This window comes from Nelumbo lutea, chromosome 4, assembly GCF_056320005.1.
Source record: "Nelumbo lutea isolate HS-2025 chromosome 4, American lotus-T2T, whole genome shotgun sequence".
Lineage (NCBI taxonomy): Eukaryota > Viridiplantae > Streptophyta > Magnoliopsida > Proteales > Nelumbonaceae > Nelumbo > Nelumbo lutea.
Window position 1 is genome coordinate 3,981,028 of NC_142687.1, and position 24,253 is coordinate 4,005,280.

General features: G+C 39.3%; 1 protein-coding gene across 10 annotated transcripts in view; it reads left to right on the top strand.

The window, feature by feature from the left end:
• The window catches only part of LOC148853451 (uncharacterized), a 50,998-nt gene that overhangs the window by 12,478 nt on the left and 14,267 nt on the right, over positions 1 to 24,253 (top strand). For all 10 annotated transcript variants that reach the window (XR_016113176.1, XR_016113177.1, XM_088985682.1 and 7 more), the window contains exons 5-8: positions 2,197 to 2,346; positions 16,555 to 16,698; positions 19,622 to 19,778; positions 20,775 to 20,947. Coding sequence is in view for 8 of the 10 variants with exons in the window: in XM_088985682.1 (XP_088841808.1) it covers positions 2,197 to 2,346; positions 16,555 to 16,698; positions 19,622 to 19,778; positions 20,775 to 20,947 (624 nt within the window). In the remaining 2 variants the exon portion in view is untranslated. The remainder of the gene's footprint in view (positions 1 to 2,196; positions 2,347 to 16,554; positions 16,699 to 19,621; positions 19,779 to 20,774; positions 20,948 to 24,253) is intronic.

Below are 24,253 nucleotides of genomic sequence, written 5' to 3' on the forward strand. Positions count from 1 at the left end.
GGATTATAGTTATTTTATTTTGATGATTTGTTCTATTTTGTTTTGTTTTGTTTTTTTGTTTTTTGCCTTATGATGTTTCTAGATGTTGCCTTAACACCTGGCCAGTCTATAATATTTTTTCTTTTAATGAAATCTTTTTTTTATTATATATATAAAAAAAAGAACAGATCTTCTTCTTCCTTTGTCATCCATTATTTTCTTTTCTTCTTTTCTAAGGACAAAAGTAGAGGTTCAACGGCTCTATTTTCTTAAATTTCTTTTTGTTTTCCTATTTTTTCATGAATATGTTGATTTTCTATGTTTCAAATGAAGTTTATACATTTTTTTATGAAGATTATAAATAATTAATAGTGAAAGATGGTTGCTGATTGCTATGGAACCTAGGAAATTACTGTAAGGTACATCGTTTTTGTTCAAAAAAATCCCATTGCCTAGGCAAAGCCTAGCGACAAGGGGTGGGAGAAAGATAAGAAGAAAATTCACTTGGTGAACTGGGATCAGGGGTGCTCTCTGAAAGAAAAAGGAGGTTTGGGTATCAGGCGGATGAGGATTTTCAACAAGGCTCTTCTAGGGAAGTGGATGTGGAGATTTAGAATGGAAAGAAACAATTGGTGGACTATACTTGCAGCTAAATACAACACAGACAGATGGGACTGGATTACCATATCTTCTCTCCCTCCTTAGGTTGCTCCCTATGAAGGAAAATAATGGATACTCTACCGAATTTCAGCAGAGGATTAAGTCCTAAACTGGGGAAGGGTGATAGGCTGGATTTCTGGAAAGATCCTTGGTGTGGAAATACCCCTCTATCAGATTTATTCCCACAGTTATTTCAACTAGCTGACCTCCAAGATGCAGTGGTAGCAGGCTGTTTTGAGGTATTTGGTAACTCTGTTGTTTGGTGTCCTTCATTTAGAAGGAACTTTCAGGGTTGGGAAATTGCAAACTTAGCTGAGCTTCTTGAGCTGATCTCCCTCCAGCCTCTGGACCTGTTCAAAGAAGACAGTTGGCATTGGACTTGGAGCACAGATGGCCAATTCTCAGTCAAGTCTTTTGCTCTTAACCTTTAGGAAAGTAATTTGGAAGACATGCCTGCTTCCATTATCTGGAACCGTACCTCCCCCTTGAAAATCAATTCCCTGGTGTGGGCTGCAGCTTTAGACAGGTGTTTAACCAAAGCTCATCTATCTAAGAGAGGGATACAATTCCAGGATCAGAGTTGTGTGATGTGTGGTCAAGATGTGGAGGATATCCAGGATCAGAGTTGTGTGATGTGTGGTCAAGATGTGGAGGATAACAGTCATCTGTTTCTTCACAGCCGTATTTCTGCTAGGATTTGGAACCATAATCTCTCTGCACTGGTTCTTGCTTGGGTTATGCTTGTCTCAGTGAAGGAAATGTTATGGGGCTGGGTGTTACGGGGGCTGTCAAAGCTTGCTGCTGCTGTGTGGGTGTCCATTCCAGCTGCTGCAATCAGTACCGTTTGGGCAGAAAGGAACAAAAGGCATTTTCATAACATCTCCGAAGACCCGGAGGATCTTATATCCATTTCATTTGGAAAACCGATCTCTTGGGTTTCGGCATCAAACGGGATTCAGGCTTATCTCAATAAAATTACCTTACCTTTTCTCAAAAAATAAAAGTCGCATCCTTATTTAGAGAAAAGAGAAAGGCAAGGCTGTCTTTGTGTGTGGGGGGTGGGTTTCTAATCATAGGCTATTGAATATTGAGTTAAGAGGGATTCTATTGCAGTCTTTTACATTTTCTTAATTTAAAAAATAAATAAACCCTATGTGGAAAAATGATCCTTGCCTCCTACCCTTCTCTTTTTCTACAATAATATAAGTTGGTGGTAATGGTCGTGTTCTTAGTTTGTGTTCGTATGTTGTTTCAATGGTGACTTTATGTAGTAGGACATCTTAGGGGTGATATTCTATGAAAGTAGAGAGGACCATGGGTTTTGCAAATTTGGAAGGGAGCTATCCTTCACATTTTCTTTTGCATATGAAAAATAATTGTTGATTTCTTGTTCACAGTAATGCCAGTGCCTAAATGGAAAACACATTTATTTCCTCTGTTTTGATGTTGTTTCATGTAGAATGTCCCTTCAGTTGATTTCTTGTACATTTTCTTTTGAAATAATTATTTTTGCCTGTTCGTTTTATAACTAACACTCATGTAACAATTCAAAGGCAGTTTCAGAAAGAACTTTACAGGAAGCATCATGAAACTGCAGATGGGCGTATCAGAATATGGTTTGGAATAAGGCAAATCATGAATGCAACAGATCGCTTGCTTCTTGAAACAAGAGATGCAGCAAAAGAACTAAATACAGGCATTCACATGGTATGCATTGCAAGTTTTAATTATTACATAATTATCATAGTCCTTCATGTCCATTGACTTTATAAAGGAGGGTTTCAAATGTTGGAATTGTATTGGATTGTTTTTTTTTTTATTAATTACTGGTTCTATTTTATTGATAATGAAATAAAATTTTGGAATCCTTGTAAAGGTAGCTGCCAAGGATGGTGACCGGCCTTTGAAGGAATTATTCCTTTCTTTATATTCCCTTTCCTTGTATAAAAACGAGATGATCTCGAAGTTTTTAATTCTGCCTATTTTGCCTCATAATTGGGATTTTGGGTTTTGAAGGGGATTGAGGGATGAAGAGGTCACTTTCTTGTCAGAGCTTTTATTTCTTCTTGATAAAATTTGCTTAGAGCTTTCTAATTTGGATAGAAGAGTTTGGTGTCCAAGTTCTAAAGGTTAATTTTCCTGTGCCTCTTTTTTTCTTGCTCTTTGCCAGTCCCCTACCCCTCTTTCTTTTCCTTCTAAGGAAGTTTGGTGTCAGCTCACTCCCCCTGAATTTAAGGCTTTTTGTTAGGAGGTGGTTTATGGGAAGGTTAACACTTTGGACTATTTGCAAAAGAAAAGGCCTTTTTTGTGCATTTCCTCGAATTGGTGTACTCTTTGCAAATCTGATGGTGAATCTTGTTACCATTTACTAATTTCCTGTTCCTTTGTTGCAGATATTTGGGATTGGTTTTTCTCTTTGTTTGGGTGCAGGTGGAATATGCCAATGGAGATTAAGTCATTTTTTGACCCTTCTACCTTTGCTTGGCCAAAAAGGAAAGGAAGAATAATGTGGAGACTAGTGCACCAGTGATTTGAACCTTATGGGAAGAAGAAATGCAAGAATCTTTCAAGAAAAGGAGAGGAGTAAACAACAGATTTTGGACTGTATAATGACCAGCATTATTCATTGGCTATTTTTTTGATGAATTATACACTGGCTATTAACTTTGGATTTATTTAAACAGTTTTCCTTTGATGATATTTGGAGGAACTGGGTTTCAGTGGCATCTAGCTCAGTGCAAAAGATTAAAACAAGGTCGGTATGGACACCTTCTCTTGAAGGTTTTTTGAAATTAAACTTTGATGGGAGTAGTCAGGGAAACCCAGGTCCTTCGGGAATTGGAGGAGTCATAAGAGATAAGGAAGGGTTTATACTAGCACTTTACTCAAGACCGGTGGGGGTTGGAGACTCTTTAAAGGTCAAACTGTTTGCAGTTATACAAGGTATTCAGATTGCAAAAGACATGAATTTGGAGAACTTGGTGATTGAAGGGGACTCCAAGGTGGTGGTAGGTTGGCTAAGAAATCCAGACTCAGTGATTTGGTGTTATAGAAAGGAAATGAAGAAGTTCCAGTGGTTAACACAACAGATGAATCTAAGTATACAATGGGTGGGTAGGGAGGCAAAGGCATTGGCTAATGTGTTAGCAAAGCAAGGGGTAATTTGGGACCGGTTGTATTGGGCGCAATTGTAATTACAGTGCTAGCTTTGAATTAATAGGGAGGCTGCATCTTGCGCCTCCTTTTGGGATGCTTGTAATAGTGCCTATCATTATTCTTTTCAATGAAATTTAATGATCTTTTTACTTAACAAAAAAAATAGAATAAGAATTCTATGTAATACATTAATAAGTTTATCACCCCGATATGTGCCCAGACAGAAGCCCCTACCCTTGTTTTCCCTTATTATTCTTTCATTTTGATGTTACTAGTTTCCCCCTTGGGAAATTGGTCCCCATTCCAATACATATGGTCCCCCTTGAACATGTCTATAATGCACTTAACCGCCATCCCACCACTACATATGAATCCCTTCCTCTAAAAGATTCTTGAGGTTGTGTCTCTTTGCTAGCCTTAATCTCTGTTGTTGTGCCATCACTTCTGCCCTAGTTGAGTCCCCATGACCTATAGGGCCAGAATAGAGGGCCAAAATGTGTCCTCTATCTCTGAAATCCTTCCCCAATCCCAAACTCTCCTAGATTACCAAGACTGCAGCCATCAAAATTTAACTTTATTTTTTGTATATTTTTTTTGATAGGAAACAGCAACTTTCATTAGATAAAACCAAAAGAAACAACTGTCACCTTCCAAAGTAAAAGGTGGCCCCTGAATAACAAAAATCTTACAACACTGCACAAAATAAAAACTCCTGATTCACCCCCTGTTTTGCTAGGTAGTCAGCTAAAGCATTTGCGGACCTCCTAGACCAATACACTTTTGCATCCAGCTCCCTTGTGAGGCTCAGTAATTCCCTTAGGTGGCTTCCTTTCCACAATCACAGATCATCTAGTAGTTGAGGAGTTTGCAGGATTTTGCCCATTCCTAAATATATTAAGGGTCAAAAAATCAGCAAAAGCATCCAATGTCTTCACCCTAGGAGCCACTTTAATAGAGATATTTTCTCTCATCACTTCCTTGGGAAGCATCCTCTCTTTTGAAGATTCTAGCATTTTTTCCTCCCATATGCTCCACAGAGTGGCTGCTCTAACACATCACCGCAAAGTTGCTAGCTATCTTGCTTCTCCAATCTATGTGCATAGGCTGCCATGCTCCTACCTTTTCTCATTTCAGCCAATTTATAGCTACTTGTGAGTTCCCTTTTGATTAGTAAGGAAAATGATTCTTCTCTTTGGCGACAAGTAGCCCTTTCTCTTTGGCAGCTTTTACTCTGCTCCAGGTAGACCTTTCTATGACGACTTTCACTCCACTTCAAGTAGCCCTTTCCTTGACAGTTTTCACTCTGCTCTATGTAGCTCTCTTCGTGATTTGAGCTTGAGACGTGGTGGCAGGCTTTGATACCATTTGTTATGTGTTTTACCAATATGCCAAAAACCTTAAGATTGATGAAACATGTCAAGCGAAGCACTTTAACAGAACCATTTTTTTATGACATCCTGGTGTATATCCCTAGTTGGGACTTGGGAGAAACATGTCTCATTTGCAGATTACTTTAGAACAGCACAAAAGCCATCAGCTGTATGCGAAGAAATCCAAATGCTCATGTGGTCAGACCTGAGTTCACTACTTGGGTAATATTGTGCAAAATGTGGGGAGTTTCTGCTGACCAAGAGAAGATTTGCTTGCGTGATTAAGTGGCTTGGCCCAACAAGCTTTTGGCAAGGGTCACTGGTTACTACTGTATCATCAAATTTCTGTTGACCTTGGGCTCACTGGTTACTATTGTAGGTTCATCAAGAACTATGGTTTGATAGCAGCTCCTTTGACAAAGGCTCGAAGGACTCGCTTGAATGGGCCATGGAAGTCCAACAAGCTTATAGGCCGTGACCACTAGGGAGTTTTTAGTTGAGTATGACACTTCAAATAGTGGGGTGGGAGCAGTGTTGATGCAAGAAGGAAAGTCCATTACTTATTTCATCAAGGCCTTATTGACAAAGACCACCTCCAAGTCTGTATATTAGAAGGAATTGATGGTTATGGTCCTTGCACTGCAACATTGGTTCACAATCCATATAGACCACAAGAGTTTCAAGTTCCACATGGAGCAGCCAGTGTTAACTCTAGATCAGCAAAAGTGGATACCAAAATTGCTTGGGTTTTACTACCATGTAGAGTATCAAGCTAGTTCAATCAATTGAGCCGCTGTTGGCTTATCCTGACAAGTGACAACTAGAGAGTAGGCCCATGTTTCCCCTTATGGACAGCATTAGAAGCAAGCAGATCAAAGCTGAGAACTCCAGGCCATCAAAACGAAATGGGCCTAAGATCCCACTCGAGTTCTTGGTTTTACTGTTTTGGGCTCTACTCTCTTCTATCGGGGTGGCATGGTGATCCCTAGTAGTTTAGATCATATACAGGAGTTGTTTGAACTTTCACTTTTCCCCACTTGGGGGACATTGAGGAATCCTTCAAACATACCAATGATTGGTATCTCTTTTTATTGGAGGGGTACGAGGAAGAGGATCCAGGCCTACATTGCAGCATGTAGTATCTTCCAACAATATAAGTATGAAGCCCACTCCCCCACTGGTCTCTTGCAGCCTCCACCCATACCAACTCAGGTGTGAGAAGATCTATCAATGGACTTTGTTTCTGGCCTTCCAGTCTAGGTGAGGAAATCGACCATTATGGTTGTAGTCGACTGACTTACCAAGTACAACCACTTCCTGGATTTGTCTCACCCCTACAATGCCGTTTTGGTGGCTGAATTCTTTATTGAAGAGGTTGCCCGGCTGTATGGAACCCCAAGGTCCATTATATCAGATAAAGACTCAGTGTTCATAAGCCGCTTTTGAGAAGAATACTTTAGGTTGCTAGGAGTTCATCTGAAGAAGCCAACCAATTATCACCCCCTAAACGGACAACCAAATCGAGGTGGTCAACCTTGTTTGGAGACTTAACCTCCATTGTTTCTTGGGCAGCTGACCCAAACAATGTATGAAACGGATTCGTTGGGCTGAATGGTGGTACAATACAACCTACCACATCTCGGTCAGAATCAATGTTATAACATGGAGGCATGACACCCTTCAATGCTTTGTATGGTAGGGAACTAGGAATCCACCACCCATTATTCATTATGAAAAGGGTTCAATTGTGGCTACATTAGAAGATAAACTGTTGCAGCGGGATATGGTTCTCCAAGAACTTAAGGCTAATCTACTACGGGCCTAACAACTCATGATGAAAACTTATGATGCCAAGCACAGACAACCAGAGTATCAAGTTGGGGATTCTGTTTTTCTCAAACTCCAACCATACTTGCAGACTTCCCTAGCCAATAGAGCATGGAATAAATTGGCTCCCATATATTTCAGTCCATTCAAAATTATAGAGAAGATAAGCTTAGTGGCTTACAAGTTGGAGTTGCTCACTACTTCCAAGCTCCACCCAGTTTTTCTTGTCTCCTTGCCTCAAGAAACGCCTCAAGGATGGAGTTATTAACAGCCCAACTTTACCCCAGTTCTCTAATGACGACACATTGGCAATTGAAACACTAAAGATCATCAATTTATGATGGGTCAAGAAGGGGTGGGCGGGTGACATGTGATACCTAAGGCCTTGGTGATCTAGACACACCTGATGATGCTACATGGGAGCCATTTGACACCTTAAAGTAGCAGTTTCCTCATATAGACCTTGAGGACAAGGTTGATTTGAAGGGGGGGGGGGACCTATTAGACCTCCCATAGAACCCATTAAGCATGGGCCTAACTCCAATACTGAGTACCCCTCATGAGCAATGGTTTTCCCATCACGCGGATGTACTAGAGAAAGCCACGCCAACAGTGTGTTGTTATGGCTCAGTTGGCGAGCAGAGGAGATAACTTAGATGCAGCACTATAAAATGCTATAGTTTTCAAGGCATCTAGGTGATTCTGGGCGACACTGGGGCACCTAGTTGCCTAGGTGATAATAATAATAATAATTTTATAATATAAAGAACTAATTTTTAGCTAGTTCCCTAGTTTTATATACCACTTAACATGTATATTAATTGAAAAAATAGCAATTCTCTTTATTAAAACATAAATTTCCTACAAAAATGTGGCAAATCATCATATCTGAAAAGATAAAAATCTTTTAAATATATTAGTTTCATTATTTCCAAAAACAATACTACTATATTAAGTATTTAATGGTGCAATTTCATATCAATATGATAAATATTCAAGATGGAAAGTAAAATATAAAAAACATGGATGGAATTTCTGTTTTATTTAATTGGGGGAAAGAGAGAATAGAAAAAAAGAATTCTATACTTCCATTCTTTTTGATGAATATCTATGCTTCTATTGTTTCTTTCTTTTCTTTTTTCCTCTTTTTCTTTCTCTTCTTTCTTTCTTTTTCTCTCTCCTCAAAACCCTTTGATCTTTTAAATTTCAATAGTAAAATGTTAAGACTAAGTATAAATGAAACACAGTATATAATAGAGTGTAATTAACACATTAATAAGATACAACAATATAAATGATATTATATAAGGCGCCCACCTTGTCATTTTTGTCGCCTAGGTGGGTGCTTAGTTGCCTTGACAATTATGTAAAAGGCTAAGTGGAAGCCAAAATTTGTAAGAATGATTGAATCCAAATTCTCTCTCCTTTTCTCCATTCCAATTCTCATCTCTTTCTTGATAGGTTACTGCCTATAATAGGAGCCACTTCCAGGTGACTCATTACTCCTAGGAATAGAATGAAGGGAGAGAGGGAGGGAGGGGGAGAGAGAGGCAGAGATTGTTTATTACTTGTCTGCCTTTTTTGGGGCATCCTCGAGATTTATATAAGGAGTTAATACAAGGGAAATGACTCCAAAAGATCTCATAACAACCTCAAGTTCTAGAAGATTCTAGTAGTTTCAATTGATTAGATGGACTTGGGCTTCAAATGGTTAAGCTTGTTTACATACACCTTCCTGATTATGGGCCTGGAATCATAATTCCCCCTGGACTTGGCTTAGTTGTGCTGGTCTTGGGCTGGGCTCTAACATTTCAAGAGGGGCCTCGTCCTCGAGGGCCAATTGAGGAAATTACTTTCAGGATGAAGGTCCTGTCTTCTTTCAAATTGGGTGAAGCAGAGCTGCAAATTTTTGAGGCCTCAAATACTTCTTCAGTAGAGAATCGTGGAGTGCAGGATGTAGTCCTGCAGAGTTAGGGAGGTTGAGTCGATAAACTATTGGATTGACCTTTTCAATGATCTTGAAGGGGCCATGAAATCGAGGAGAATGCTTGTGTTAGATGCACTTTGCTAAAGAAGCCTTCCTGTAAGGGTGCAATTTAAGGTACACCAAGTCTCCACAATTGGATTCTAGAGATCTATGTCTCTTGTGATACTGTTACTTCATTTGTTGTTGTGCTTTGAGCAAGTTTCTCTTAAGGGACTCCAAGATTTCATCTCGTCTTGTAAGATATGATTTGACTGCTGCTACAAAAGCTGGTCCCTTCACATATGGCATGATTGAGGGAGGAAATCTTCCATTCAAAGCTTGGAAAGGGGCCATACCCGTAGAGATGTTGAATGAATTGTTGAACTGGAAATCTGCCAATGGCAGCTATTGCACCCAAAATTTAGGTTGTTCTCCATAGAAACATTGAATGTAGATCTCTAAGTTGTGGTTTGCCACCTTAGTTTGGCCATCAGACTGGGGGTGGTAACTGGTGGAGTGATGCAACTTTGTGTTTTGGACCTTAAAATACTCTGTCCAAAACCTGCTGAGAAAAGTGGGATCTCTGTCTGAAACTATGGTCTGTGGAGTTCCATATAATCTGGTAACTTCCCGTATGAAGGCCCCAGCAACCATGGTGGCACTATAAGGGTGTGGGAAGGGAATGGAATGTAAATACTTTGAAAGCCTATTGATAACCATCATTTTTACAGATTTCTTTTAGAGACTGGGAGCCTAGATATGAAGTCCATCTAGACTTCCTCCCAGACTTGCTTTGGGATCTTTAATTGCTCTAGTAAACATTTGGGTACCTGTGCTTCATATTTCTGCTACTGGCACAGTTGACATGAGGATACAAACTGCTTGGTAGCCTTCTTAATTCCTTCTCAAAAGCAATGAGAAGATATATGCTTGTAGGCTTTGAAGATATCAAAGTGGCCCGCTTCTGGAGGGCAATGAATTAGTTGTATTAATTTCGGAATATGCTGAGACAAAGCTGGAATTACTAGGGCCCTATTACAAGGCTTGAGATTGGTGAAGCACCTAGGTGTTAGAGATTTGGAAGTTGAGGGGGATTCACAATTAGTCATTTCATGGACCAAGCAAATCAATTCCGCACCTAGGCTCTATAGACAAGCTTGCAAGGAGGCTTATTTATTCAATCAATTGGATGAGGAGAACAACAAATGGAATGGCAGATGTGTTAGCAAAACAGGGAGTTGACAAACCCACCCTATTCTAGACAAAGTTGTAATCTGGAGTTTCTTAGGATGATGGAGTTCCCATCAGTTGTACTAATTCTCCAATTTAATTAATAAATGTTTCTTTCTTTGCTGATCAGAAAAAAGTCACACAACAATCAAAGATAGATTTCCTATTACACTTTTAGATGAGCTACAAGCTGCTGTGGTCTTCTCTAAGATGGATCTCCATTTAGGGTATCAGTAGATGAGGGCAAGGTTCAAAATATCAATACAGGCCGATACACCCCATCTGGTGTATCAGCCTGTATCAAAGGCTGCCTATGTATATATATATATATTTTTCAAACTGGTTCGAGCCTTCGAGGGGTCAGTTTAAGGCCCGTCTACCCCATAAAATAGACGGCACCCCGAAACACTAAGTATAGGGGCGTATCGAAGGGTCACTGGTACGATACACATCAGCCAATACGTTGCAATATTTCGATCCTTGGATAAGGGTGCACCCACATAATGTACCAAAGACCGCCTTCCACACTCATGGCAGTCGCTACAAGTTTTTGGTCATGCCTTTTGGCCTGACCAGTGCACCATCAACTTTTGCAAGCTATTATGAATGAGATATTCAGACCCTATCTAGCGCAATTCATCCTGGTTTTCTTTGATGACATATTGGTTTATAGTCATGATTGGGACAGTCACCTTGACCATCTATCCACTACCTTTTAGCTACTACAGTTCCACCAACTCTATGCCAAGGCATCCAAATGCTTCTTCGGCCAAAACCAAGTACATTACCATGGGCATATTGTCTCAGCAGGGTGGGTCATGGTCGACCCAAAAAAATTTCAAGCTATGCAAAATTGGCCTCAGCCCAACACCATTAAGCAGCTTAGGGGCTTCTTGGGCCTAACGGGGTATTACTGTCATTTTATCAAGGATTCCTTCTCTTAGCATCCCCCTTAACCTAGTTGTTGTGCAGAAATTCCTTCTCTTGGTCTGAACAAGCCCACAAGGCTTTCGAAGCCCTGAAGCAGTCTACTCTTCTCTTCCCACATTGGCTGTCCCTGATTTCAATAAGGCAACCGTTGTGGAAACAGATGCTTCCAGTTGAGGGCTTGGAGCTCTTCTCATGCAAGAAGATAAGTCCATAGCTTATTTTAGCAAAGCTCTTTTGGGTCCGACCCAATCCAAGCCAACCTACAAAAAAGAACCAACAGTCATGGTTCTAGCAATCCAACAGTGGATCTTCAAATTATTGGGTTATGATTATTCCTTAGAATACAAGCCCAACTCTACGAATTGGGCAGCTAGCACCTTTTCCAAAGTAAATGAGATGGCCCAAATGACAGTAACCAAGCCCATATATCCATTGTCGGATCTACTGAAACAAGAAACGTAAGATGACCATCTTTTATTTCAGGTTACATGGCAATAGTCTCTACACTCTGTTATAAAGGGCGCCTAGTAATTCCAGCTTTGTCTCAGCGTATTCCGAAATTAATACAACTAATTCATTGCCCTCCACCACACCTTGTGGTTTCTAAATGATCCACCTATACATGCCCATCTTGGATTTCCCATTAAGCTACCATCAAAATTAAGCTTCAGCCAGAGGTTACCAACCCATTCTCAAACTTTCCTTGTATCTATCTGTTTGTGCCACTTCAGCTCATGCTCTTATGATATCATTAGTTGAAAATTCTCAAAAGAGTTCCAAAGTTCTTACCCTATGTACAGTTCTAACTGTTATAGCCTCAATCAACTCTTCTTTGGCTCTACCTTTTTCATTAAAGATCCTTTGCTTTCTTACTTCCCAGATAGTCTACACTAATCCCCCCCCCCCCCCCCCCTTGTTGCCTTAAGAAGTCAGAGTTGAATAGGCTTACCACATCTTGTGGGGGGACCCATCTGCAACTAAAGAGAGATCAGAAAAGTCCCAAATACAAGTCACATATGCACATGAGATTAATAAACGAGGGAGGGTCTCACCACTTGCCTTGCAAAGAATACAGAACATAAGGAGAGAGGCACATATTAGGCCTTTTTTTCTGTAGCCTATCACAAGTGTTGATCTTTCAAAGGAACACTTCCCAACACAAACCTTGAACTTTACGAGGGTAGGTTTACACCAAATCTCTTTCATCTGGAAGTTTACCCCCTCAGAATCTGAATGAACCAGAAATGGAGGCACAAGAGAAAAGACCCTTAGTGGAAGGAGACCTCTAGCTTCCATCTTTTTTCTTCACTAGTAGCACCAGAGAGGAGTAAGGGGTGGAGCTCAGTTGTATTTACTTCTTACTCAGTAATTCCTTCACAACCTTTTCTGTTTCTTGCTTTTGGAAATGTGGGTATCTGTAAGGGCAGACATTTGTTGGTAGGGCCCCTAGGGTGGTGGGAATGTGGTGGTCCAAGGAACACTGAGGTGGCATGCCAGCTGGATCTCGTAACACATCACCAAACCAATCCAATGGTTATTGTAAGTCAGGTTGCATCTGTGGCAGACTATCACTAAAGCTTGGCTAAGAAAGGGTTGGGCTTGGGTTCAACTGTTCAAGGCCCAATCACATGAAGGGGGGTTGGTGATCCTGCTGATTACATTTGATAATAGCCTATAAGCCCTTAGCCTCAGTCCCTTTCAATTGGCAAGCTTTTCCATTTTTCTGGTATTTCATTGTCATATTGGACTGATCCCAATTGTCTTAACCATTGCACCCCTAAGACCACGTCCACTGAATTCTAAGGTAAAAAGATCAGTCTTATAAGCATTGCCTTGAGTAGTCGATCAAGACTACCGTCAGTCTTGAATCCAAAAAGGTTTCGGATGGAGAAAAGAAGAAGAAGAAAAGGAGAAAAGGAGGAGAAGCAGAAGTACACAAGGGTTTAGAAAGGAGAGGGACAGATAGATTAAATCTGCCGCCCCACTCTTAATATTTATATGTTATGTTCACTAATTGTAGAAAAAGGCAGAATTGCCCTTAATGCTTACATGGCAATTAAAGCAATAATAAGCTGAAATAACAAGCTGTCTGAAATAACTACCAACTAATACTGATATAACTAACAAAGATTGCATGTGCTGTCATATGAACACAGTGGGGCCCACAGCCGTGGGGCCCACATCAGTGTTCTCTACACCTTGCACTTGAAACAATACATCTTTACATACCCCTTCACAAGGATCTATGATCAGTGAAGCCCAACGACTGAGCTAGGTTGGAAGATATGAAATCCAGGGTGGTCTCACTGTCTATGAGCACTGAGACCTTTTTTCCAAACAAAACCCTTTTGACCCTCCCTCATGGTCTATGGAGATGACTGGCCTGGCAAGGCTTGCAATGAAATTTTTGGGGTTCCAAGGGCCAAGAAATCTTCAGTTTCATCAGTTACAAGGCTGGTTTCCTCCACTACTTCCTTTCCAACCAGGTCTGGTTCCTTTGTCTATAAGATATAAACCTGATGGCCTTGCATTTGTGTCCAGGCCTGCATTTTTCTTCACAATTATAGCAGAGCCTACGCTCCCTACGGGCTTGCTTTTCAGCCCAAGTGAGTTTTTTGAAGGGAACCGTGGGGTTGGGTCCATGTAGTATGGGCTGGTTGGAATTGTTGTTAAGGTCCATTCACAAAGGTGAGGTCTTGAGGACTAGGCTGTAGGCCCTATTAACCTTTCTTGCCTTTCTTGATTCTATTTAACCATTCCTCCTATAGGCAGGCCAGACCTACTGCTGCCATAACTGACGTAGGCTGCATGTCCTTAACTTTAACCCTTATTTTTTCTTTAAGACATCCAATGAAACACCCCAAAAGATCCTTCTCCGGCCAGCCATGGACTTGCATGGCAAGTTTCTCGAATTCAATCTAGTCATCCTAGCTGAATTGAGTTGCTCAAGTTTTGATAGAGTCTTATCATAATCTTAATAACCAGTAGGGCAAAATCTTATGTGAAGGGTTTTTGTAAACTCAATCCAAGTAACTTGGGGATGAGATCTGTGGTACCATTGGTAGCACAAGATCACCTCTCCTAGATGAAACGATGCTATGGAGACTCTTTGATGACTAAGGGTTTCGTGATATTCAAAATACTTGTCTACTTTGAAGATCCAAGGCTTGGGGTCACCTCCAGTGTATATTGGAAATTCCAACTTGGTTAGTCTTCTAATCACTGCTCCATTTTGTCTATCTGCCTTTCCCATGACCAAACCTTCCTGATCAGCTTTACATCCTCTGGCGGAATTTGCCTTTCCATTTGCACCAGCACAATGGGCAGATTTCCTTCAATTCTTGTAGATTGCTGATCGCCTTGTGCAGGTGAACCTCCATCCGATCTGGGGGCATCCTTGAGGACTTGGCTTACATTAGTTATCACTTGCTTGCCTTACTAGGGACATCCCCGAGCTTATATAAGGAGCTAAATGGAGAGAGATTGATTATTACTTGTTTTCCTTACTAGGAACATCCTCAAGGACTTGGTTTAGATTGGTTATTACTTTCTTGCCTTACTAGGGACATCTCCTAGCTAAAGAGCTAACTGGCTCCAAAAGATCTAAAAACAAACTCAAGTTCTAGAAGATTCTAGTAGCTCCGATTGATTAGATTGACTTTAGCTTCAAATGCTTCAGCTTCCTTACATACACTTTCCTGATGATGGTCCTGGAATCATAATTCCCACTTGGACTTGGCTTGGCTGTGCTGGTCTTAGGTTGGGTTCTAGCATTCTTCTTTTGGAGGTTGGTTCCCCTCGTAGGAACTTTGTCTTAGACAACAACCCTAACAGATTAGGTGAGCCTTTTTAGAATCCTTGGGTTCCTAAAGAAAATTTCTCATCATCTTTTCAATCCTTTTTTCCATCGTCATATGAATTTTGAAAACTGAGAGGTAGTGATTGAAGAAGTTGGTAAGGGTAGATTTGATCAAGGTGATTCTTCCTTGAAGAAATGTAGTTTTTTCTTCCAAGTTGCCAATTTTTTTGAAAGCCTATTTTGGACAAGTTTCTGGAAACTTTCTGCTTTAGGGTGACATTCCTTACGTTACAAAGGACAACTATGCAGCCTAGGGTATTTGGTTGTTGCAATCGTAAAATCTTGGGCTGCCAAGAGTGAAAGCAGAGGTTCGAGAAGTAGCCACTTTGTGCAAAGAAAAGCAAAAAGTGAAATGTTAGGTCCATATCTAGTGTATCCTTCCCAAGATTCAGATGATTTGGATCATCATTGGGTAATAGTCTATTATGTGCTTGACCAATATGCCAAAAGCCTTAAGACTGATAGAACACGTCAAGCCAAGCACTTTAACTATGTAGGACCATAACATACCACCATGCTTTCGCAACCGATGTCTTGTCTGCTTCACTCTAGGCAGCTCTCGCTCTACTCCAAGTAGCCCTTTTCATGACAACTTTCACTCTACTCTAGGTAGCCCTCTCCATGTTTCAAACTTGAGACGTGTGGTAGGCTCTAACACCAAATGTTATGTGCTTGACCAATACGCTGAAAGCTTTAAGACTGATGGAACATGTCAAGCCAAGCACATTAACTATTTAGGACCGTAACATAGTCCCAAATGGTTAACCCTGCTCACTATGGTTGGGGTGGGCATAGGCTTGAAATCATCAACCTGATTTAAATTGATGGATTTGTTTAATTTGTTATTCCAAATTGCTACTTGAAGTCAATGCCCTTGTTCATTTCTAAATCCTCTCCCTCCTCTTTTAAATAGGTAGGGATGCAAACAGATCGGGTCGGATTCGAATCAAGGTATATTCGAATCCGATCCGACATTGTTCATGTCGGTTCCGATCCGATCGGATCTGATAGAACTTGATCTGAATTCAAATCCTATCGGATCTTCGGATCTGATTTGATCTGACTTGTTTTCTTTAAGAATTAATAAATTATTAAAAGAAAAAAAATAAAACATACCAATTTAAATAAAGAAAAAAACAAAAAACAAGTATTTTCATCATATATATACATGTTTTTTATAAAAATTAAATAATATAACAAATTTATAAAAATACAATATAAATAAATAAATAAATAACATATATATGTATTATATATTTATATTTATAAATATATAACACATCGGATCGGATCTTCTCGGATCAGATAGGGGTGATCCGAATTCGATCAAATAGGACCGGATTGGATCGGATCATGATCCAATTCATTTGCACCCCTATAAATAGGTTTTAAGTTGGTGAGATTTTTAGGTTGAGGATTCATGGCATTTGTTTCTATATAGTTTTAGGTTGATTCAATTTAATGGTATATTTGGTGAATGCTTATTTTTCCTTTACATCAATATTTTTTGGCAGAAGACTTTTTATTTGCATTACTATTTTGGGTCTCATTTTATGCTATTTTTTGGTCTTATCTAGCATGTTGCAGAGATACCTTATGAGAATCAACTAGTGATGGATACCCGGGGAGTTGATCATGGAACAGTTACATACTTGGAGAAAATAGAGCTGTTACAAAGCAACTTGCTTGCAGCTCATTCTGTTTGGGTAAATAAAAGTGAGGTAATTCTTTTCTGAATCTTATTTTGTCTTTTATTGTAGATGAATCTGGAAATTCTTCATCAATTCAATAAAAAGAGGAATAAACAAACATGGGTAGCAATTATGTTCATGTATAAATCTACCAATTTATCAATTTGTGGAATCATTGGCCAGGGAAGGGGTTAATAGGGATTCTATGTATTTGTGTCCTGCACAGGGGATATGGTGTGTATTTTAATTGGGAGATCTCTGCTCGATGGAAGCTGCTAGCTCTCCCCAGCCTAGCATGTTCTACATTTTGCATCTTCCTTCCTGATATCAATAGAAGTTTGTGTTGATTTGTTTCTGACGAAGACATGACCAAATCTATGTGCCTACCAAGCACATGAGATAAATTTCAGGGAAAAACCTCTTCCTTCATGGCTGAAGCAAGCTCTTCTTTGATAGCATTTTCCAAGTTAAAACATTAAAACTTTAAATGGTTCATATATCTCTTGGAAAAAGTTAATTATAAGTGGGTTACATGGCTAATATCAACTAGGGAGCAAAAACATGGCTGATACAGAGGATACACTGTCCAATGAATAGTTAGGATCAGCTACATGATTCTTCCGCATTGGAAGAAATAAGTGGGATCATTTACCAAGTTTCCCTACTTGACCCAATTAATAATATATAAAGATTTTGTAATTGGATTAATCAGGGAATCTCATTATCTATTTCAGTACTTCGATGATCCTATAGCCAATTCAGACTGTTCATCAGATTGGGATCATTTATATTGGCTTTGTTTTTTGCTCCTGTAGTCCATTTCCACCTATTGTTCACCTTGTGTCAAAGTCTTGCCAGAAAAATATTGGTAGTCCAGAATTCCCTTGTTTTTTATTTTAAGTGCTTAACTTGGACACATGGCAAATTTTTTTTATCAGCAAAAGGATTTCATTAAAGATAAAGGTTAGAGCTTAATACAACTGTTGGAAAATTCCAACCCTCTTCAGTAGCAATTTTGCTAGTTTGCCCAGAAAAGATTTGGCCTGTCAACTCCCCGCTTAGCTAGTACATCTGCTACCCCATTGGCTGTTCTTCTCACCCAACTGAACTGTGAATTTAATTGTTTTGCAATAATGTCAATTTCCCTGAATGCATGTCTATATTTCCAAGGTGCTGCTCTGAGTTGCTTTGCCCAGCGAATTACTTGTTGTGAGTCACCCTCCACGTCCAAATCTCTGAAACCAAGCTGCTGTGCTATCCTCAAGCCTTGCAGAAGTGCCAAAATTTCTACCTTAACTGAATCTCCTAAGCCAACTGGACCTGAATATAAAACCACCAAGCCTGGATGATTTCTAATCACTCCCCCAATGCCTGCTCTTCCCAGGTTGCCCATAGAGCTACCATCAAAATTCAGTTTTAGTTTATTTACAGCTGGGGGCTTCCAATCTATTCTCATCTCTTCAGTGCATCTAGCTGTTTGTACTTCATACCAGACTCTAATAATGTCATTAACTGAAAAGACTCTGAACAGCTTCAATGTTTTTACCCAGTGTGCATCTCTCACTAAGATAGCTTCCAAAAATTCCTGCTTTTCTCATTGAAGATTCTTTTGTTCCTTTCTTCCCAAACCATCCAAACCAATGCAGCTCTTACTGTCCTTCACATGACTTTCCCTCTCTTTTCCTTGAGCCTCAGGAAATTGGGGTTGAATAGGTTTACCATTTCTTATTGGGGGAACTCATCTGCAACCAAAGAACACATTGCAAAGTTATTTCACCTGAAACCTTACTTTTAAACATAGGCCGGAGAGAGGAACTTTTGGGTTGTTTTTGGGCCCCAAGCCAAATTTCCTGACGGAGACTTCTGGGCTGCACATCCCCATATATTATATAAAGCCTACATATGAATACAGGTTACGTATGATACCCATATACCTGTACCTGACAAGTGTACTTGTGTCAGAGACATGTAATTGATAATTTGATATGGCAGCATGTACTGCATGAACATGTGTGCCAGAGACACCCGATATACACGAACATGTGTGTCAGATGTTTCAGGTTACTAAATTAAAAACCTTATTTTTTTAATTTATTTTCTTCTTATATTTTCACAGGGGGCCATTTTGTGTTATTTAATTATTAAGAGAAGAGTTTTTAAAAATACCTTAAAATAGGAGAATCTTTGAGCAAAAGATACAATTCAATACACCTGATACAGGCCATATCATATAAAAAATTTGAACCTTCACTGCATGAAATCTTCTAGATTTTATTCTACAGCATTAACTCGTCAAGACCTTCAAAATTTTATTCTATAGCATTATGTAGATATTATGTTTTATCAAATCATACTATAAACATTTGTATATGTTAGAAATTAAGTAAATTTGACAAGATACAAATATAAGAAATTACATTTGGTATTAAAACTAAATATAAAAGCATGATATGTGCATATAAATTGGGATAGCCATATATGTTCTCTGTATCTTTGGGAATGGTGAATTGTATCCGTGTCCATGTTGGTATCCATATCTGGGCATCATAGTTTGAGGCTATAGCTTGGATGGTTGAACAAATGCATGTGTGCTTTGGCAGGAAAATTGCATAGCCCACATAGGCATTTTAACAATATCAGTCAATTGAAAAATTCCTGCCTAGGCATTTTGACAAAACCTGTATGGCTGTCCCAGGAGTCAAGCACTGCACCGTGTATGTCAGGAAAGCAAATAGAATTAGTTGCTTTTTGTTCTATTTTGCCTATGAGAATACCTTGTTCAAGATTCACTGCATATTCGTTTCAAACTCATTTGATTAATGATTTTTATTTATTTTTTTGGGTTTCTAAACATCTCTTGCTTCTTATTTCTGAGAATTTCTTTGATCTTTGTTTCTAACTTCTTGTTATCTCTTCCAATTCTGATAACTGCAGGCTTTGATTTTGTTGGCAGATTGGTTTCCTTTCAAAGGCTGGGGTCAAAGTCTCTCATTGTCCTGCTGCTGCAATGAAAATGCTGGGATTTGCACCTGTAAAAGAGATGCTTGATGCTGGCATTTGTGTCTCGTTGGGCACTGATGGAGCACCATCTAATAATAGGATGAGCATTGGTTTGTCCTGAGATTTTGTCTTGCTGATTGTGTATTTTCTCCACAGACGAATTCATAGAAGAATTGTTCTATATTACTGAATTTTAGACTGGCATCTTGAGTAAGGGTTGCAGCAGGTGGGTAGATGATGCAAAACCTTTGTAAGAGCCATTAAACATGCATCCTGACTCCAATTGATCCTAACCAAAGATTGAATGATCAAGATGGAAAGTTGGTCACTTCTCCTTGACTAGGCTTGGTGTTGCTTATGTAGTTGGTTTTATCAACCAATTCATGCATCCTTCTAAAATTTCACAGTAGAAGCAGTTGACAGGGTGCTAATATTAAAGGACTATTGTTTTGAAATAATGGTCAACTTAATATAGAGGTTAACATCGATGCATATTAGGCAGGATACTGTACTCCTGTAGGTGGAGGTCTTGTTATTTGGAGAAAACAAGAAACAATCCCTTGGTGCTTGGTCTAGTGCAGAAGCTGAATACAAAATAATGACTCTTCGTCTATTCACGCTACCATGATTGAAAGCTCTACCTTGTGAATTGGGTGTTGATGTTATGAAGCTACTTGACAACCAAACAGCTATAGATATTATTCGTGATCGATTCCAGCATGACAGAAGTAAACATGAAGGTTGATACTTGATAGACGTTTCATTTGAGAGAGAGCATTTCAAGAAATCAGCAAATCAATCACCAAGAGCAGGAGTGTAATGATATTTTATCAGGGTTACATAGGGTATTTTTATACTTTTGTACTTAAAAGGGTTAAGTTAAATATTAGCAAACAGAATTGATGGACCAAATAGTTTCCTCTGACTCTCTCGTGATACAAGTAGAAGGATAAATGGATCTCTATCTTCTTTTATGTAATTTAGTTATATAGTTTGTATTAGTTTCCAATCTTGTTTTTGTATTTCTTTTTCTATTATGCCAATGTGGCCTTCAGGTGCTTCAATATATTCCTTCTAATATATGTTACTGTGTTGTCTTCCTGCAGTTGATGAAATGTATCTAGCTTCACTAATTAACAAAGGACGTGAGGTTTATTCAAAAGGAATAACCGACCCCACTGCAATGCCTGCAGAGGTGGTTCTGAAAATGGTGACAATAAATGGTGCAAAATCAGTATTATGGGACAATGAAATAGGATCACTTGAAATAGGAAAAAAGGTTTGAGCAGTGAATATTACTGTTTTCTTTAAATCATTCTTATGCAATTTTTTTTTATCACCACATTCTTATGCAATGGTTGTATAATCAAACCTCTTTTCCCCCATAATTTTTCTACTCGCATTTTTTTATCCTGTTGGCAATTGTAAGATTTGTTTTTTGATAAGTAGTGCATTGTAAGAAAGTTAACTGCAGATTTATTTTCTTATGGGCTTATTTGTATGGTAGATATGTTTATGTGTTGGGCCCAATGAGCCTTGTGTGTCTTAAGCAATGATTAGTCACTTTTTTAGTTGTTGTTTTTATTAGGACAACACCTCCTTAGGGTGGCATGGGTGTTTTGGTCAAAATATTGTAATTAGAAATAAGTTTAAAATAAACTGTTAGGGGCAGCTGCATTTTTTTTGGCCTCCCAACTAATTTCTCTATTCGTTCTCTCTTCTTCCTACTGCTTCTAAACCCTATTTCTTGTTGTTTTACTGTTTCTTATTGAAGTTTACAACTTACAACTGAAATTTACTAAAAGATCACTTATATACCTCTCTGATTGATTATTCTGGATAAGGCTCCAATACAGCATATATGTAAATATCCTAACTAAAAACTGTAAGACTGGTATAGCTAATCCATGTTAGATATCTATAAATAATTTACTCTATTTTTTAAAAGGCATGCCTAGGTGAAAAGGCAAGGTACATTTTGCCCATGTGCCTCGCTTCAATGCAGGTGCAGCCCCTTTCAAAAGACATCCCTGGAGTGGGGTGTAAGGCCACCCAGAGAGCCTTTTATAAGGGCAGGTTTTTTTCAATACATTTTCATGTGTTTTGTACCTTTGTAATGGTTTATGTTGTAAGGCTTATTTAATTGTTACTTTATAGTTGCTGTTAGTAGGTTGTCCTCTTAAGATACTGTCAATTAGTTGTTTTTTCTTTTTTCTTATTAGTTTGTTTCTAGGGTGTGCTGTTAGGGGCATACGTGTAATTTCTATTTTTTATTAAGTTAATATAAATAGTGAACTAGCGGCAGCCAGAGACAGTTTTCTTTTTCTCTCAATCGTATCTCCCTTTCCTTCTCTTTCTCTCTTTCTCGTCTCCCACTCTCCATGAATAATTACATGGTATCAGAGCAAGTTTTTGGGCTGTAAAAGAATTTTGGTCCTTTTTGTTTTGAACCTACTTTGCCTTTTTTTCCCTTCTTTAAATTCTTGGACGTAGAAGACAGAGAAACCCTAGCAGATTACTGGCAGCACCTCTTGTAGGTTCTTCCTTGGTCGTAATATCAAGGAAACCCTAGTCGAAGAAGGGCGATGCTGATAGAGACTCCCTTTCTTCTCTGTTCGATGCTGTGAAGTCGATTTCTGGTTGGCACCTTCGTACAGGTGCTGGACAGGTGTGTTCTTGTTTTTGTCTATTTTTGGCCAATGGTGTGAAGGCCTTATTCCTTGGTTCCATACATTCATTTGGATGCTGGATTGTTAGACTGTATGGGCTGTAGTCGAACTGATAGTAACGTCTGCCTTGGCTGTGTTGGACTGATTACCGGGCTGGTTTAATGACTGAACTCTCAGAGAGTTGATTTCAGCAGTTTCTTATTTTCTTGAGGGTTGGTATTTTGCTTGTGGATGTTGTGTAGTTGTATGGGATTTGGATTGTTTTCAGCAGTATTCTATGGCAAATTATGAATCAACTTCATCGGGGGTTACACCGACCCGCAACACAGCTGGTATGGGAGGTGAAAACATGATGTTTCCCATGCCAATTACCCCTTTAAATGGTCTGAACTACCTGGAGTGGGCTAAAAGTGTAAAACTCTATGTAACGGCAAGGGAAAAAGCTGGTTACATAAATGGAAGGGTGAAAGAACCCAAGGGTGAGACAGCTGAACATGATAGGTGGGACCAAGAAAATAGTATGGTGATGTTTTGGCTCCTTGCAGCCATGGAACCTGATGTGAAGAAGAACTTTATGTGGGCAGACACCGCTAGTGAGATCAGGGCCATGCCAAAACTATCTATTCTGAGCAAAGGCATTATGCCAAGGTTTACCAGTTACAAGCTGAATCTTCAACCTGTAAACAGGAAAATTGTAGTTTGTCTTCATATTATTCAGCCCTTAGTTCCATATGGAAAGAATTGGATCATTATCAGGCTATAGAGTGGAAACATGATGATGATGCTAAGGCCTATAGGAAGATAGTCTCTCAGCAACGTGTGTTTGCCTTCTTGTTGGGACTGAACCCTGCCTATGAACCTTTGAGGGTTCAGATCCTAGGAAGCACAGAGTTGCCGTCGGTTCACAAGGTATACTCCCTTGTTCAATCGGAAGAAAGTAGGCGGAGTGTGATGGTTACAGCTGAGGGGGAGCAACAAGTTCCTTTGGCTGCAATTAATAATAACTCCACGGGGAAGAAAAGTGATTCCAAGAAGACTGATGATAAAGACAAGTTGTTTTGTACCCACTGTCGGCGTTCATAGCATACACGTGACACATGTTGGGACATCCATGGGAAACCCAAGTGGGCAGTGAAGAACCAAGAACAGGGTAAAGGTCAAGGTCAGAAGATGAACACAACAAAGAATGCAACACATGTGGCAACCCAAGATACTCAGGTTGTCGGTACTACCTGGGACCACCTTAATAATTCTGACCCCAAGGAAGATATAATGAATTCCTTCAGAGAACACCTGGAGTCTTATGGTAGGGCTTTGCGACAGATGGATAGCTCAATCGTAAGCTCTTTAAACTGTAGTGTAACCTTTTTTCTTGGCTCATGTGTTTTTCAAGACCTAACTTCTAGGAGGACGATTGGTAGAGGGAGCCTAGTGGATGGTCTCTACATTCTCGACAACAAAGTTGGTCTCTCGGTGTCATCCTCAAAGTCACATAGTCAGTCAAATAAGAGTCAATTTTTTTGTGGCATAGTCGTTGAGGTCATGTTTCTTTTGAAATAGTAAAGTCTTTGTTTCCAGTTTTATTTAAGTCACGTTCAGTGTCAAACGTGTCAGTTGAGCAAACAATGTAGAACAACTTTTCACTCAAGTATTAAAAGATCAAGTGTTCCTTTTCATGTTGTGTATTCTGATGTATGGGGGCCTACTAATGTAATCTCTAAGGGCGGATATAAGTACTTTATCACATTGATCGATGATTACTCTCACTATACATGGGTATTCCCCATGCGTAGTAGAGACGAAGTTCCAAAGATTGTGAAAGACTTCCAGAGGATGGTATTTACGTAGTTCCATGTTGAAATACAGATTTTCCAATCTGACAATGCAAAAGAATACTTCCATGGTGAGCTCAATGA